At 42.6% G+C, this 18711-nt stretch overlaps 1 protein-coding gene across 4 annotated transcripts in view; it reads right to left on the bottom strand.

The window, feature by feature from the left end:
- Positions 1–721: 721 nt before the first annotated feature.
- Positions 722–18711, bottom strand: part of LOC126513662 (beta-1,3-galactosyltransferase 5-like) — a 97440-nt gene continuing 79450 nt past the window's right edge. The window contains exons 1-3 of one of the 4 annotated variants that reach the window (XM_050162152.1): positions 14906–15007; positions 5679–5819; positions 722–4121 (exon numbers count right to left, since the gene is read on the bottom strand). In XM_050162152.1, the coding sequence (XP_050018109.1) occupies positions 3195–4121; positions 5679–5705 (954 nt within the window). In that variant the 5' untranslated portion in view covers positions 5706–5819; positions 14906–15007 and the 3' untranslated portion in view covers positions 722–3194. Of the gene's footprint in view, positions 4122–5678; positions 5820–14597; positions 14876–14905; positions 15008–18711 lie in introns of those variants that run through there. The other 3 variants (XM_050162151.1, XM_050162155.1, XM_050162153.1) reach the window with 3 other exon arrangements.

Raw genomic sequence — 18711 nt, forward strand, 5'->3', positions numbered from 1 at the left:
GCAACATCTCATCTATTTATTACATTGTGCCCAACCGCTGCCTTATTAAATTCAGCTTGTGAATTAATCAATCTGTCATGAGGCTGCAGACTCAGTGGGGAAACCAGATGATGTCTGAAGCCTGGCTTTGTTCTTTCAAAACAGCATCCTGAGGCCAGCGGTGGACACTCTAGTGCGACCACTGGTGCAGCTGTGATGGTAAAAGCTGTGCTCCCTCACAGGGTGGTGGGTGTGTTACACTTCTGCCTGGAGGCTGGAGGTCAGTAACCCTCTGGGTGTGCAACTGTGAGCCACTCCTTCAGCTCATGTCCCCACCATAGCACACCTGGCCTTGTGACAAGCGTGCAGCTGATTGTGCAAGAGAGAGATCAAGACAACCTCACACTCTAAAGAGAAGTTCGTAGGCACTTGCTATGTCTCATCCCAAGTAATAAAACTAGCCTCCTGCCTGCATGTAGACACCTGGGTCTGCCATGTGTGCGCATGTGAAATGCACATGACCTCATGATAAAGCTAGTCTAAATGGGAGGTTTGTGATAATTCCATGGAGGACCCCAGGGCCAAGTGAGAATCAGAGAGAAGCATGAAGAAGTAGACCAACACTCTAGCCAACACCCAGGACAGAGGTGGCAGTGTGCGGGCAAAGGGAGATGCTGGTGACTCCTTGGGTAGCACAGGCCCCAGGCTTCTGAGAGAAGTAAGCATGCAGGAAGGTTGTTAATGTTGTGCCAATGGAGAAGGCTGAGGGCTGGGCCTCCACTGCATCTCAGGCCCTGAGTGAGTCACTGAGTCACCTCAGTTACCTCCACTGACAACCAGTTTCATTGTAAGAATGAAGTGCAGCTACCTGCAAAGAATGCCTGCATCTTCAATGCAAGAGCAAGTCTGGGCACAGGTGACCACACCTACTTATGCTCCTGTGTACTGTGCATAGATCAAGAGAACCTGTGCCTGACCAGCTTCTCTGCACTGAATGCTCACGCAGATCTGCTGTCTGGAGACCCTCACCTTGACCTTGCTCGTGATGTGTGTGAATGCATTGAGCAAACATGGCTAATGAAGGAATGAATAAAGGGAAGGTCTGACACAGAGTGGCTGGTGCCAGGTCCTGATGCCAGCTCTTCTACCCTTTAGACGGCAAAGCCACCATATTGTTACAAGCCTTGGCTTCCCTGTCAAGAGAAGACCTGGTTTGGTTTTGATGGTGTATGTAGTCCCTAGTACACACCCAGGAACAATCACCCTTTCTCTTTTTCACATTTCAGATTTTCACATATTCTGAACTAAGGGTCCAGAACTTGGTGCTGTAGGATTTTGAAGAATGTCACAAAGAGAACAATTTCCCCCCAAGAGTTATGGAAGAGACTCGGAGGAGTGACAGGGACACGTGTGGAAATGAGGCCCTGGAGGCAGGTTCCAGCCTCCTCCGACTGGAGGAGTATTGGTCCTGACTTGAGTGAGTTTTCCTGAGTTCAGAGAGCATATTGCAACGTTACAGTCACACAGTCACATGAGGCCTTGGCTCCAAGCACTCAGTAAAATCTACTAAAGTACAGGGCAAGGGGAAACAATAATTCCCATGATACAGACCAAGATTACATGTCTGGTAACAGTGACTGAATGGGCATGAGCCCCTGTTTTTATGCAGCTCTTAAAACCTTCAGTTTTAAATTCCAAACCAAACCACTCAGCAGATCTCTGACCATGTGATAAATGCAGTGTTAAGAGCCAGGTTCAGGATCACAGATGCAGGGAGAACCCTTTGACTGGTGGTGTGGGACAACTGTCTATATTTTGTCAATTATATTTTAAATAAAGGCTGATTTGCCAGTAGCTAGGCAGGAAGACTAGGTGGGACAACCAGATAAGAAGTAGAGGTGGGTCAATGAGAACAGGAGAATTCTGGGAAAGGGGAAGCCCATTCCTCTGCAGTCCTCAGTCCACTACAGAAGAAGCAGTATGTGACTGCCTCACTGAAAAAAGTACCTAGCCATGTGGCTAGCTAGCATAGATAAGAATAATGGGCTAATATAAATTATAGGAATTAATAAGAAACCTGAGATAAGGGGCCAATCAGTTTATAACTAACGTGGACTTCTGTGTGATTTCTTTGGGACTTAATAACTGTGGGAACCAAGAAAGACAGAAAATCCTGACAACAGACTCGGCCTACATCCATGGTCTGCATCCCAGGATCTTGAACCAGTCCAGGTTCCAGCAAAGTTCTTGGACACCAATACAGGCCATGCCTGTGCCTGGCTTTCCTTGAGTTTGAACTTAGAAGACTAAAGTGTTCCATAACTGCAACTGAACACCATCAATCCATCAAGATATCCGCAGCAAAGAGAAGATATCCCAAAAGGCTCAGAGGAGACCACACCCTTGCTAGGATTTCAACAGTGTGATTAGCTTATACAGAAAGACTCAGCAATGTCTTCTCAGCCTGATTTATATGGTCATACAAATCAGTTTCCTTCTAGCATGGAGGTGAGCTAGTGTCTGCAGGTGTGCCGGTCTCCTGTTGAAGATGCATTGGGTACCAAGTGGCTAGCAGACTCAGTGCCTAGCTACATCATTCAAGTGAGAGCAAAGGCCTGAGAAAGCTGGTTCATCCCAGACTTAGCATATAAAAAGAAGTAGGATTGGGAATTGAGGGGTAGGGGACTACAGAAATGGCCTGGCCTGAAGGATATTGGTTCTCTTTAAGACACCCCAACTCTAAGCTTCTCCCTTTACCACCCTCCAAAAGAATGGGACACTCCATTGGGGGCCACCAACTAAATTCTGATAGCACTTGATTCTCATTTCTGCTCCGTCTGAAGATTGGAAGTCTTTGGACAAGTAAGAGGCCATGGCTGCTGCTTCCTAACCTGCAAAATGAGAACGATCACATCCATGGCTTCATATGTATACTGAGCCCTGAAATGAGCAGATGAAAGCATGTCTCAAACCTTGAGAACAGTGCAAAAGCCTGAGAGATGAGATCTGATATTGCTCTGGGCGCCAAGTGGGAACAAGTCTTGACTCTGTTTATGTGTACATCCACTCTAGTGTATGTGGGGCATTGAGAATAGCACTCTTTGTCTTCCCCCTCCTTCTCCTTCTCCCTACCCCTGACAGTTCCCAGCAAGGCCATCCCAGAACTTCACAAAGTATCACCAAAGGTTATTGGAAGTTTGCACCACAGGCTCCCCTCAAAAAGAAGGGCAGTTCTGTGTCTGAGAGTTCTCCAGTGCCTTCCAGTAAGTGAGTAAGTTCTGAGGTGTCAGAGAATGGCAGGTCACAATTTCCCGAAAGCGGCACACAGAGAAGCGTAAGCCACCAGGGAAAAAAGTTGGTTTGGTGTGGAGTTCCTCAGGCCGTATCTTCAGCTTAGCCAGGCAAAGTCCAACAAACACATCCTCCAGTTTGAGGAATGGAATACTCTCTGAGATATTGTATACTTTGCTGGCCACATCACTAGAAAAGACATAACCCGTACCAGAACAAAAAGGTGGGTACCTGTCCCAGGGATATTCAAATTTACTCACAAACCACTTGCTGATTGTCTCCCTGATGGGAAGGTAATTGGACATTATGTAACCTGTGAAAAACCTGGAGGTTTTATTTTTCTTCAGCAGCAGGTCAGTCAGATAGCCAACATTCACAAACATGTCTGAGTCTGTCTTCATCACAAAAGCTGCCTGAGGACAAAAGTGGTGGACCCATTCCATGCCCATCAATGTCTTCAGGGTCAAGTTGTAATAGTCATCCTTGAAGTCCTTCTGGATGATGTCACGGTACTGCTTGCCTTCCTGGGCTGTGGCATTCATCTCATTGGTGCTGTCTGAGGCCCCCAGGAGGAAGAGGGTCTTCACACGCTGTCCCCGCACCTCTGTTTCTCTACCCCATGTCTTTCGGATGGCCATTCGAGCTGCCAGCTGCTTGTGGGAGGAAGTCACCAGCAGCACAAGGAAAGGGGGCTTCTGCTTACAGTCTATATCTGGAAGCTGGAGAAACTTCCCATGACCTTTCTTGAGAACAAATGGTGGTTCCTCAAAAGGCTCCATGCTGAAGTAGAAGCAAAGAACTCCCATCGTCAGAATGAAAGCATAAACCAGCCTCATCTTCATGAAGTCCATCTGAAAAAACAAAGACAAACTGCCAGGTCTCCCAAGAAAGAGGCTAGAGTAACAGATACCTACACACAAGATCAGAGGGCTTTGTTCTGGCATTCCAAGCCTAGCACCAGGGCTAGAATTTATACTTTATGAGCTACTAACAGAGAAGTATTTGATAGTTCCCAACACAGGGCTAGAGAGACTGCTCATGGTTAGGAGCACTTCCTGCCAACAACCACCTGTATCTGCTGTTCTAGTGGATCCAATGCTCTCTTCTGGCCTCTGTGGGCACTGCACACATGTGGTGCACAGATAAAAATGCAGACAAAATTCCCTTATACTTAAACTAAAAACTTTTAAATTTTGCCCAAAAAGTACCAAACAAAGGAAAAATGGATGTTTAAGGAAATAGAACTGTGAATCTGTGTAAACAGTACACATTATATATGTATACTGCATTATACCAAACCCCACATATACACAATTTAAAAATAAACTTTTAAAAAATATGAGGTGATGTGTCAAATAGATGAGTTTAGATGAAGTGATCCACAGTTTAGAAAACTCTGGAGTGCCAGGAGAGATGTTTCAGAGGTTAGGAATGTTGGCTGCTCTTCAAGAGGTCCCAATTTTAGTCCCCAGCAACCACATGGTGGCTCACAAATATCTATAATGAGATCTGATGCCATCTTCTGGTATGCAGAACACCCACGCATAAAATATAAAAATTAAATAGAAAGAAAGAAAACTCTGGATTCTTTTGCACACAGAAATGGAAACCATGCCACAAAAATGTAGCACATAGGAGAGCCTGCCATGCTGTCCCCTAGTGCCATGTTGACAGCCTTGGGATTCTATATGCTGGTCCCAGCTCTGGGAACTGGCATCCCTTCACTGATGGGATATTCAAACTCCTTGTCCTTCAGTATATGAGAACATATCTCCCAAAAGATCCTCAGCTCTGACCTCTGGTGACTCCATGTCAAAGAATGTCATAATGCAGCTTGACAGCCTGTAGGTCTGACAGCTGTGAATTCACAGTGCAAGCAGAGGACTAGCCACAGACTTCGCTGCATTAAGTAAGCATGCTCAAAAAGCAATTCTTAATACATTGAGATACTGGAAGGCTCATGTGTCTGAACTCTTGGTCTGCTGCTGATGCTGCTGTTGGAAAAGTTTGTAGAACCCTTTATGAGATGGGGCTGAGCTACAAGTGACTCCTGGGGGATGAGTGTTGAGTTTATGGCATCATCCACTTCATGTCCTCTCTCTGCCTCCTGATCCACAAGTTATGGGTAATAATCTCACACCCTGCTACCACAGATACAAATTGCTCCCAGTGGTGTGTATGTATTCCTGCTGCAAAGGAGAATCACCTCAAATCAGGATCCAAAGTAAATACCCATATATGTCATTTCTCTTTAGGTATTTGGCCATAGCAATGAGAAAAGTAATGAACACAAAAGCACCTCTGGTCTTCTGATTTTCACAATTACCTTGAAACTCTAGAGACCTGGAATGTGATAGCTTTGAAATTGCCAGTCTTAGTGTTGTAACACTGAAAAATAAAACACTCACTTTTGCTGAACAAGAACTTAGCTCCATCTGGACAGCTAAGCCACAGGGCAGAAGTCACAATGAAATGAATTCCTTGTGAGGAGCAGAAAGTGACCAATGTTCTGCTCTACCTTCTGAGACAATCTTCTGAACTTGTTTTGTCTACCAAAAAATGAAGCAGAATAAATAGGAAAGAAAATGTCAGTGTTCAAGTTGTTTTAACTTTACTTCATGCTTTGCCCTGCCCCTGTGATGAGCAAGTGTGTGAGCTGCATTCTGGGACTCAGTTTTATGACTTCTAAAATGGGTAGAATGAAGGCACAATGTCAACCAAATGATTCACCTGCCTACAACAACAAACCAGTATCTGAGAATCCTCTGATGTCTGATAAATGAAGATAGGCCCTGTCGTGGGTTGAGGAAGAATGGGCTCTGTGGGTCTATATGGTGCTGTCTGTGGGGGGGAGGGGGCAATGTGTGGGAGGAAGGGGAGGGAAATGGGAAATGGGGAGGAGGCTGAAATTTTTTTTCAGCAACTAAAAAAAAATAAACAAAAAAAAAAAGAAAAAAAGAGAAATGGTTCTGTCTTTACAGACTGAAACCACATTTCTCAAGAAAGAGTTTGGAAATCTGAAGAAGTATACAACTTCATTTAATGGAAGATTAAGCACTCTAGAGAAGGAAACAGATGATTTGGCACATAAAACCCAATCAATGACAGTGGGTGCTGAAACATTATTTGAGAGAATTTACCCTGTTGAATGTATGAATTGGACTCTGTCAAAGGGATATGGCAGATTGGCTGATAGAATGTCTCTACAGGAAGGTAATATGTATGCTATAAAGATTATGTCCAAGGATGAGACATTATCTTTACTGGACAGACTTCATGCTAGTGTAGGAGTTCCTTCTGTTTATGTGTTGCTTTCGTTGGATAATGAATAAAGAATCTGTTTTGGCCTAGTTGATAGGACAGAACTTAGGTAGGCAGAGTAGACAGAACTAAATACTGGGAAGAAGGGCAGAATGAGATGCCATGGGTCTCTTGCCTGAGACACATGCTGGTTAGAATCTTGCCGGTAAGCCACAGTAACATGGTGATACACAGATTAATAGAAATGAGTTAAATTAAGATGTAAGAATTCACCAATAAGAAGTTAGAGCTAATGGGCCAGGCAGTGTTTAAATGTATACACTTTTGGTGTGATTATTTTGGGGGTATGATAGCCGGGTGGCCAAGATGACAAACAGCCTGCTTCTCCTGTTACATCATACCTTGAAATCATCAATGAGGGCATTAGAACAGAACACTAGATAGGGAATCCAGACATTTAAAAAGGCAATGGTAAACAGATTGGAAAAATTTGAAGAAATTATCAAATTTGATGACCAGGAACAAAATGTAGAAAGGCAAAATTTAACATTGTCAGTATGTAAAAAATCTCCAGGATAGATTCCCCAGAGTTCTGCCTGCCTTTTCAGTAATAACAGAAAAAGTATCTGGCTCCAAGTACCCTAAGGTTGTCAAAGAATATACATGGGAGCCCATATGCATGACTGATCTAAAGAAAATTAAACAAGCAATTGTATCTTATGGACTACATTTGTCCTTTGTTAGGGAGATGGTCAAAAATTGGGCTTTCAGTAGCAAAGCAATGCCTCAAGATTGGGCTCAGTTAATCTCGGCAGTCATAGAAAGTGGACAGGAATTACTTTAGAGGTGTTTTTTTTTTTTTAAGAGGAGGCAAGAATCTTAGAGAAACAAGAAAAAGCAAATGGACTTGAGATTTCCCTAGATCAAATTCTAGACAAAGGAGCTTACTCTGATACAGCAGCTTTAAAGGCTTGGGACAGGATTCAGGAAATAAGAAAGGGAGTTGAATCATACCCTGGAATTAAACAGGGCGAAAGAGAAACTTTTAGTAACTTTTTGCAAATACTAACTAGGGCTGTACGAATAGGGGTAACTGACCCAGCAGCTAGACCTATAATAATCAAATCTTTGGCTTATGAGAATACCAACGTTGAGTAGAAATGGATCCTTGGGCCTTTAAAGATCAGATTAGCACCTATGGATGAATGGGTCTTGCATACAGTGAATGTTAAGACACTTGATTATGGTACTAAAGCATGGGTAGAAGAAATTTCCAATGGTGAGAGAAGACATCAAAATACCAAATGTTTTAATTGTGGTAGAATGGCATATATGAGAAGGGATTGTAAATAACAGATTCCTAGGAATAAAACCTCCTCTGGGAATGGCAGAAATAGGAGGACTCGGGCTCCAAGTGTATGTAGGAGGTGTGGCATAAGCCAACATTGGACAAATGAATGTAGGTCAATGAGATAGACAAGGTAACTCTATACCATCAGGAAATGCTATGGGGGGGCCTCTCGCAGGGCCCCATGACAAATATGGTCAAGTTATTGTCAGTTAAAGTGGAGAACGTGTCTCAACAAGAAAATTTAAAAATCCAATGCCTGCTGTAAAAAGCAATATTGGTCCGAATGATGGATTAAATGTGGAGGATGAGTAAAAAACTCTAGTAGGAGAGAGGAAATTTGGCAAACTTCCATAAATGATCAAAGATCAAAGCTAAGAGTTTATATAAATGGCATTTTTATTGAAGGCTTATTACATGGGTGCAGATATAAGTACCATTCCTCCAGAATCTTGGCATCTGAATTGACCTCTTCAAGAAGTAGATGTTCAGCTGGACGGTGGTGGCGCACATCTTTAATCCCAGCACTTGGGAGGCAGAGGCAGGCGGATCTCTGGGAGTTCGAGGCCAGCCTGGTCTACAAGAGCTAGTTCCAGGACAGGCACCAAGGCTACAGAGAAACCCTGTCTCGAAAAACCAAAAAAAAAGAAGAAGAAGAAGAAGAAGAAGAAGAAGAAGAAGAAGAAGAAGAAGAAGAAGAAGAAGAAGAAGAAGAAGTAGACGTTCAGTTCCTGGGAATTGGAAATCTATCTCGGGTAAAACAAAGCATGAGATGGGTTGAATGCATAGGTCTGGAAGGGAAAATAGGAAGACTAAGACCATATATAGCCAATATTGCAGTGAATTTGTGGGGTTGTGACCTACTACATCAATGGAATACTCAGATTAACATTCCTGCAGCCATAAAATCTTATGTTTCTGAGGAAAATATTAGAAGATATTATAGATGATGGACACCAGCCATTTGGGCTGTACAAAAACACAAAGCAATTAGTAAACCTTCAGATGTACCAACAGCCCTACCTTTAAAATGGTTAACTGAGAAACCAATATAGGTTAAGCAGTGGCCTCTAGCTGAGGAAAAGTTGCAGGCTCTAGAACAGCTGGTACAAGAGCAAGTAGATGTGTGATATATAGAAGAATCTACCAGCCCTTGAAATTCTTGAATGCTCAATAGCCTCACCCTATGCCATTACTCTGTAACTCAGNGCCCCTGGGTGCAAGCTGGGATGGGCCAGGGAGAGAGAGGTCGCAGCAGAGGAGGAGGAGCCCCAGCAGAGGAGGAGCAGCCCCTGCAGACTGACCGGGGAATCAAGGGGGTTGGGGAATGCCCCCCTCCTTTTCCTGGGTCCCGCTGCGGGTCAAGAACACTCTCACCACTCAGGAGGTTCTTCAGGGACAGGACCAGGCTCCCCGTTCGCCAGGGACACCCTTAACAAAAGGCCTACCACTCTGAAGGCCAGCCACCAAAAAACCTACTTGATTTAGTTGTAGTGGGACGATCTGCTCTCAGTGTGGGCTTCACTGTTTCAAGCTTGGATCATCAAAAAATATAAGTTCACGTCTCTGTGCCATGTCTCCGCCGAGTCTGTGCCACGTCTCTGCTGAGTCTGCGCCCTTGGCGTCTCCGCTGCGTCCAATTTCTATCTGCCTTTTGAAGAGGCCAGTCTGGATGCCAAGATTCTGGAGTAATGATATTCACATCCACACCTGTGTCTAGTAATCCCTCAATTACAATGTCATGCACTCTTAGCTTTGGTCTTTGATCATTTATAGAATTCTGCCAAAATATACATTTCCTATTTTCTGCTAGAGTTTTTTGACTCTTTCTCCAGGTCTATTCCATCATCCAGAACAGTTTTTTTTTTTTTTTTTTTTTTTTTTTTTTTTTTTTTACAGAAGGCTCTGGATTTTTTTTTCTAGTGAGCCATGTCCTGCATAGTAACTGGGAATAGCTAGACCACTTTTGACTTGGGGTCCTGTGAGAGGCCCCCCAAGAAGTTCACTAAGGTATTGGGTGGTCTTGTGTGTCTTTTATTGATCTGAATTCATTGGTCTACTGTTGACTTTTGCCACTCCTTCTACATACACCTGAAGGCTAAATTCTCCTTTTCTTGACATTTCCAGAGGAGATATTATTCCTAGGAATTATGTCTAAAATCCCCTATCAAATGTCCTATTCTACTATAATTAAAACATTTGGCATTTTGGTGTCTCCTCATTCCTTTGGAAATTGCTTCTCCTATCCAAGATTCACTATTATAGTAAAATGTTCATCGTATGCAGGATCCATTCATCCACTGGTGCTGATCTAACTTTTAAAGGCCCAGGTATCTTTTTGCATTCGAAGCTGACCTTTTCCAAAGCCAGAAATTCAATAATTACTTGTTTAACATCTGGGACTGTTACTCATATTTGTACAGTCTTGTTTAATTTTTGTAGAAGTCATTAAAGGGTTCTCTCTAGTCCTGCTTAAGCCCCATATATGATTCAATTTGTTTCCCTTGTACTTGAATCCTGTCCCAAGCATTTAAGGCTGCTTTGTGGCATAGAGACAAGATTTGTTCATTGTAAAGAGCTTGAGCCTGTGGTTCAGCATAAGTGACCTCACCAAGAATTTGAGCTTAGGAAGTCTCAGGTTCTTTTGCTTTCCCTGTTGTTCTGAAATTGTTGCCTCTTCTCTGAAATAACATTTCCACATTAGTTGAGACCCATCACCCAGGACTGCTGAAACTAACTGAAGCCAGTGTTGTGTGGTAGCTTTAATGCAAGAAACCCATGTCTTTACCATCTCCCTAACAAAAGCTGAATGCAAACCATAAGTTACTACTGCTAGCTTAATTTCTTTTAGATCATCCATTCCTATATGTATCCATCTACATTCTTTGGATACTTTTGAGCATTTAGAACTTGATGCTTTGTCAGAGTAGACTACAGGGTAGGAAGCTAAAACCGTGGGGAAGTCATCTCTGACAGAGACTGGCAATGTTGAATCCTGTCCTTGTGCCTTCTTTCCCTGTTCATCAGCTCCAATAATTTCTCCAATCATTTCAAATGTTTTTATAACTCTCTTTTGTAAAGCCTTAATCTTCTGGCCTCTATATATTTTTAGTGATTTCATTGAGGCACATAGCCTTTGGTCCTCATTCTGCACATGTGATTCTAAGGTCTGAAATTTTTCCTTTAAAGATAACATCACATCCTTGGACATTATTTGGATAGCATGCAGATTGCCATCCTGGAGAGATACTCTATCTGCTAAACTATCATAACTTTTAACAGATTTTGATTGTCAAATTCAACAGTATGAATTCTTTCAGATAATTGCTCAATACCCTTTGACATGGATTAAATTTTCTCTGACAAATTAATGTAATCCTTTTCAATAGTATTCATTTTTTCAGGTCACTTTTGATTTTCAATGGTATTAATACAGTCAGCTAGTTGTTCATTATTAGTCTGTATAGAGTGTGTTATCTCTAAAGGTGCCTCATTCTTGGCATTGTTGTCAAACAATTTTCTTAAGAACATAATGTGAATAAAAACCTGAATCCCAATATCAAATAAATGGATGTGTCACAATAACCATATATGCCTTCCAGAATACAATCCATAGTATTAGCAAAAAAGTTACTAAAATTTTCCATGGAACTATTATCTGCCATTATATAACTTTCAAGGTTATTGATTTATTAATTAATAAAATGTTTACCTGTGTTATGACATCTGGTACATTGTTTTAGGTATAATGATCTTTATTGTCCAGCAGGTGTGTGGTTTCAGAGTTGTGACCAGTGGTGGTACAACTGGTGGTGCCAAGAACAGAGCTACACTGCTTTGGTTTTCTGCCTTGGTGCTGGCTAATTACTGACAAATATGCTTTGCTTGATAAACTAAAAGCAATTAAATCAATTCAGTACCCATAGCACGGAGACCAGAACTCAGGAGCAGGGAGCACAAACTGGAAGCTGTGCATGTAGCTGCATGGAAGGGTATGTGAAAATGGGCAAGGGTAATGTGCGCACACTTGGGAAATTTCCAAGTTGTCATGTGCACTGAGCTCCACTGTGTTGGGGGTTTTAAAAAAACTGCTTAGTAGTTTAAAACAAGTTATGTTGGAAGGAGTGGGAGACATTCTGGGCTGTGGGCCATTTGGGCCTTTTAGACCTTTCCAACTGGTAGTTATTGAGTTGGGATCCACATGGGCCCCAGATGAAGATGGACACTAAAAAAATCCAAAACTAGCTCAGAATGGAGTACAATAGTAAGTTATTTACTTAGAGGTAGACCCACAGATTACAGTCCTTTGCACAAACAGGGAATAGGAACTGAATCAGGCAGCCAGAAGAGAGAGGAAATGCACACATGGTTTACATTGGCATAGTATAAGAAGCCATGCCCAAGTGGATGGGTAACTTAAGGGCTACTGGCTGTGGAATTTACTACAGCATGGACTAATTCATTAGCCTTCAAAAGCCCTATGTAGTGGTTTGAATAGGTACAGCACCCACAGACTCATGTGTTTGATGCCCGACCCATATGGAATGGCACTGTTAGGAGGTATGGGCTAGATGGAGTAGGTGTGGCCTTCTTGGAGGAAGTGTGTCATTGTGAGGGTGAGCTTTGATGTCTCAGATGCACAGTCTACACCCATTGTGACCCATAGTCTCCTATTGCCTAAATCAAGATGTAGGACTCTAAACTACCTTTTCAACATTGTGTCTGCCTACATGCCATCTACCATGAAAATAATGGACTAACATTCTGTAAGCAACCCCAATTAAATGTTTTCCTTTGTAAGAGTTGCCATGGTCATTGTGGTTTGGTGATTTGAAAAGTAATACATTAGTTCACAAGACTTCCATCCTTATGGATGGTTCAATACATTTATGGCAGGAGATTTGAGTGATAATCTCTCTGCCCCAGAAGATACAGCATAGGGGATAAGAAAATATCTGTTTGTATAACAAGAAGAATGTTTTGAGAAGGACCTGACTTGACCAAGACTTTGACCCCAGACTTTAAGAACTGCCGGATATTTAAGCTGACCTAAAAGATATTTGTTCAGGAAGCCCACATTAATTAAAAAAAACTAGATATTTTGGGTATGGATGATGGCTGACTTTATAATGTGATACATGAAATTTTGCTATGGTTGCCTGGGATTTTCTACCATACTCTCCAGGACAGAGTTGGGTGAGACAGCACAGCTGTCACTATTAAATATTGCGTGGCAAAACAGATTTTGTGGATGTAATTGAAGTTCAGGATCAGTTGGCTTTGAGTCCATTAAAGGGAGCTCTTTGAAGAGGAGATTGCTCTGGACTGCACTAAGGCATCCAAAAGCAAATTAAAGAAGAAAGTCTATATATGTCAGGTAAGCTCACTTGAGTCATAACATCTGTGAGTTCCCTTATCTTTCTGTTAATTTTCTGTCTGACAGACCTGTCTAATGGAAGGGTAAAAGATCTTCACTAACCCCACATCAGACAGAGGGCTGATCTCCAAAATATACAAAGAACTCAAGAAATTGGTCATCAAAAAACCAAATAATCCAACAAAAAAAAAAAGGCCATTCAAACCTAAACAGAGAACTCTCAACAGAGGAATCTAAAATGGCTGGAAGACAATTAAGAAATGCTAAACATCCTTAGTCATCATAGAAATGCAAATCAAAACAACTCTGAGATTCCATCTTATGCCTGTCAGAATGGCCATGATCAAAAACACTGATGACAACTTATGCTGGAGAGGTTGTGGGGTAAAGGGAACACTTCTGTATTGCTGGTGGTAATGCAAACTGGTACAGCCCCTTTGGGTATCTGTATGGCAATTTCTCAGAAAATTAGTAAACAACATCCCTCAAAACCCAGCAATACCAAGCACTTTTGGGTATATACCCAAAGGATGCTCAATTGTATCAAAAGGACAGGTACTCAACTATGTTTTTTTTAGCAGCATTGTTTGTCATATCCAGAACCTGGAAACAACCTAAATGTTTCTTGACTGAATAATGGATAAATAAAATGTGGTATATTTACACAATGGAATACTACACAGCAGAAAGAAAACAATGACATCTTGTAATTTATGGGTAAATGGATAGATCTAGAAAACATCATATTGACTGAGATAACCCAGACCCAGAAAGACAATTATCATATGTACTCACTCATAAGTAGCTTGTAGACATAAAGCAAAGTAAAACCAGCCTACAATTCGTAATCCCAGAGAACCTAGACAACAACAATGACCCTAAGACAGACATACATGGATCTAATCTACATAAGAAATAAGAAAAGACAAGATCTCCTGAGTAAATTGGGAGCATGGAAACCATAGGAGAAGGTAGAAGGGGAGGGGAGAGGAAGATAGGGGAGCATAGAAAAATATATATCTCAATAAAAACAACAAAAAATCAAAAACCCGAAGATTAGAAACAAAAACAAAATAAGAATTCCTCAATAGTTGTACTTAATAGCTAAAGTTGAAAACTGCTCTATATTATCTTGTTCTCTCTCAGGAAACATAATGTAAATTATTCATTAAATATTGAGAAATTATCAAAAAATAAAAAAAACTTTTATAAAAAAGAAAGTCTATTTTTTGCGGGAAAAGCTCAGAGTGAGGCTGTTGGCATCAAGTCCTGGAAGAGATCTTGGGGGAGCAGATCTTTCTACCTCCTTCCCAAACCCCATCTTGACCCAGACAGTTCTACCTTTATCAATGTTCCTCTCAACAGATGTTCCTTCCATTGGGGGCTGTGGGAAAATGCTCTGAATAAACAATTGGCATCTCTGAGACTGGACTTGATGAGATGAGGCCAGATGTTCTGACATGCTGGGCAGTCTCACTTAGCTGGTCTCTCCTCCTTCTGTTCCCACTTGCTGGTTACAGGCAGTGGACAAGAAAGGTTTGGTTAGTGCAGAGAAGGACTTCCAGAGGCGGTCTCTGCTCTCCTGAGCCTGACCTGGGCCTTGGACTCTGAGCTCAGGAACTTGCCATCTGTTGTGTTTGCTCATTTACCTGGGCATGAGATTCTATTTTCTGGTCCCGAGAGTCACTCCTGGTTCCTGTGTCCTTAAATAGCTGCCTGGTATCTTCTGTCCCCAGATAAGTGAGTTGACTGAACAGGATGTAATCCTTCCTTGAACCTGAAAGAATTTAAGCTAGTGTGTCCTTTTATTGACTCTAAGTATCAGCTACCAGGAGCTCACTGCATTGTCATTGACCCACCCTGGGTTGGGTAAGATGAGTCAGTGTCTGTGTGTGAGAATGTGTAGGGATTTGGGGTGGGGTTGTGGATGAGGAGGGTGGGGATGTGAGTTGGGGAGTGGACTCCAGTACCCAGTTGGCTTCTCTCTGCATCCTTATTGCTTGTCTCTGCTCACTTCCCTGTCATCAGGAAAACGCACAACTGGCAAGGGATCTTTCTACCTTTCAGGCTGCCAGGCTTGGGAATTGTGCTCCCTCAGGCTTTGTGACTGTCCTCCCATGGGTTTGGACAACACCTTCCTTTGCTTCTGGTAAGAGGGAATTATCTGAGCCCATGTATGAAGCTGGAGAGTGAAAGAGTGGGTAAGATGGATGATAGAGGTTTTGGCAAAGTTACATAATCTCAGTTTAAAACCAGGATCATGAGATTAAATGTTCCCAGACTGAACTTTGAAATAACTGATAACCAGCTGTTTTGCTAGTCATATGGCATGCAAATATTAAACCCTGGACTCTGGAAACTACAGTCCTTTGGTGCTAGTCATTAAGTTACTTCATATTCCCCACTGCCCAACTAAGGGAGGGTGGGGTGGTGATATTCCAGACCAGATCTATGTGGTCTAGATACCCTTATAACTCAGCCTGAATGAGTAACCATTCAGAGAGCACACTTGTTCTGGGAAAGGAGCAGTGTCCTTTAGAATATAAGCTGACCTGTGCCTGTCATTGGCTATCTAGTGAAATATCAAGTTGGCTCTCTGAACTGCATAGCCATCTGTATTCTGTACCGAGTAGGGAAAGAACCTGCAGACCCAGCTATGGTAATATAATAACAGAACTTTTGACAAAACTATATAAATCAAGAACATGGCTGCTTCAAGATATGGCTGAGAAAAAGGTTCTTATTGTAGACATTAGGGGTGTACAGTCAGAGGCACCTGGAAGAGTCCAGAGCAAGGACAGAAAATAATAGACTAAACTGAACTTTGAAAGAAGAGGGGAGTGGGGAGAAGAGAGCAAAAAAGAAAGAGAAGAGAAAAGGAGAAAAGAAGAAAAGAAAAGAAAGTGGAGTGTATGATTATGTTCCAGGATAGCCATAGCCAGGGCTACACAAATAAACCCTGAAACAAAAAACAAAAAAACAAAAACAAAAAAACAAAGAAGGAGGAGGAGAAGGAGGAGAAAAAAAAGAAAGAAAACAAAAGAAATAGGAAGGAAGGAAAGAACGGAAGAAAAAAGACAAAAAGGAAAAAAGAATGCAAAAGAGAAAGGAAGAAAAGAATGACCATAAAAGTGTATATAAAATTTGGTCATGCAACAAGAATTCCCTACATTCAGAAAATGGACAAAAGCAACCACTGGGAACCTCAGCATTGACTGGAACAAGACCCTTCCCCAGAACCCACCTCATTAAAACTTATTCCCCCATCCCTTTGACCCCGGGCAGAAATAGTAAATGAAGGAGAAACAAAAATAGGAGGAGATGCTATATACACATAGGAACAAAGAATGATTTTTAAGTCAGTTGAACAAATAGAAAAGTGAAAAAGAAATCTATAGAAGCTTTCTTCTGGCTTAGTTCCCATTATTTGAAAGTTGACTCTGTCCCATAAATTAGAAACCTGTGAACTGAAATGGGAAGAGGGGGCACAAATGCTGTATTTTCTGTGTTTTCCCTTGATGGGTGCACATACTCATCATCACCATCATCACCATCATCATCACCATCATCACCATCATCATCGCCATCATCATCATCATCATCACCATCATCGCCATCATCGCCATCATCATCATCATCATCATCATCACCATCATCATCACCATCATCATCATCGCCATCATCATCATCATCACCATCATCACCATCATCATCATCACCATCATCATCATCACCATCATCATCGCCATCATCATCATCATCATCATCATCATCACCATTATCATCATCACCATCATCATCATCATCATCATCACCATCATCATCATCATATCACAGCTTTCCCCTACCTACTCACCCTCCCCGCCAAAAAATGCTGATTACCAAGCCCCAGGCACTCCCAGAATTTAGAAATGTCCAGAAGAACCGACCCAGGAAGTCAGCCCCTGGCTGTCACCCCTGGCTAAGAAGATGGCTTTTTCCTTTCTTCTTCTCAACCCTGGGCCCACACACTGCAGGAGCTGTGGCAGGATGCTTCTGAGTGTGTTTTAGAATTTGATTTGATTGATGTTATTTTCTCTAGCTCAGGCTGTTCTTTTGAATCATGCGCTGTGTCCATATGATGTGTAGCCCTCATGTATGTGTGTGTGTTGTTACCCACCCAGAAACACAACTTCCTTCAGCATGTGTATACAAGACTCTGTCAGTGAACCCAGGCTCGCACAAGCTCTGTGACATCCCTGCCTTAATTTTATAGGAAGAAGGAACACATGAATGACAGCTTGCCCTGTGGTCCCGGCGATTCCTTACCTTCTTGAGGCTTGAGCTGAGGCAGAGGTGGTGCAGGGACTCAGAGGGCCTGCAAGTGCAGGTGGGCAGAGCGCAGGTGGGCAGAGCTCAGGGCAATGCACCCAGTGACTGTGATAGGTGCGCAGGTGTGGGAGAGGTGCACCTGATACTCACAGCATGCAGGGAAGGGTCAGTCAGTACCTGGGCCCCAGGCCCACAGACCTGCTAGCTGCTCTGCTGACAAGCAGCCTAACTTTCTGTGAAGGTCCCGCCTTCAGAGTGCGGGGCCAGAGCATCTTCCCTGGCACCAGCAATTGCGCAGATCCTCTGAGGAGATGCTAATAGTTTTGTGCTCTGGCCCTCCTAGGGGATAGTCTGCAAGTTAACTTTGAAATTACTCCTGTGCAAGCCCAGTTTTGGGGTCCCGAGTTCCCAGACCCCAGAGGTCTCCGAAGACGATGATACTCACACACACACACACACACACACACACACACACACACACAGAGAGAGAGAGAGAGAGAGAGAGAGAGAGACAGAGACACAGAGAGAGACACAGAGAGACAGAGACAACACAGACAGAGAGACAGAGACACAGAGAGAGACACAGAGAGACAGAGACAGAGACCAAGAGAGACAGACAGACAGAGAGGATTCTCATAGGAAACATTTCTGTAAAGTTAAAGAACCTCATGGAGAAATGCGCCTGCATCCTAAGCCCTGGGGAAATGATGAAGGTGTGATTAATCTTTCCCATTTTGCAGATGTAGAAAGTGAGGCACAGGAAAGTTAAGAGGCCAGTGCTGGGTAATGCCCTCTGCCACAGGCCAAGTGGAAATGGAATACAAATGCGTTGATAAAACAGGGAAAGAAGCTAGCTGGGGTGGCAGAAGACACAAGATCTTCTCTGACCTGAAAAGTGTTCATTTATTTTTGTGTCCTTATGTGCAAAATTGCACAGTATTTTTGTCAATTGAACACAGCTCTAATTCAGTGTTTAACCTGAATCACACAGTGATTTGGGAAGTTCCGAAGAAGCCCAGTGCACAGCTCCCATCCCTAGCAAGTGGGTGTTGCTTTTTTTTCCTTAAAGGCCTGTGTGTGGTGGTCTCAGACAATGCAGGACCTTGTCTGCCTACAGTTAGCATGCCATTGTTTTTATACAGAG

The sequence above is a fragment of the Alexandromys fortis genome, unplaced genomic scaffold (assembly GCF_014885135.2).
Source record: "Alexandromys fortis isolate MF-2015 unplaced genomic scaffold, M_Fortis_MF-2015_v1.1 scaffold_128, whole genome shotgun sequence".
NCBI lineage: Eukaryota > Metazoa > Chordata > Mammalia > Rodentia > Cricetidae > Alexandromys > Alexandromys fortis.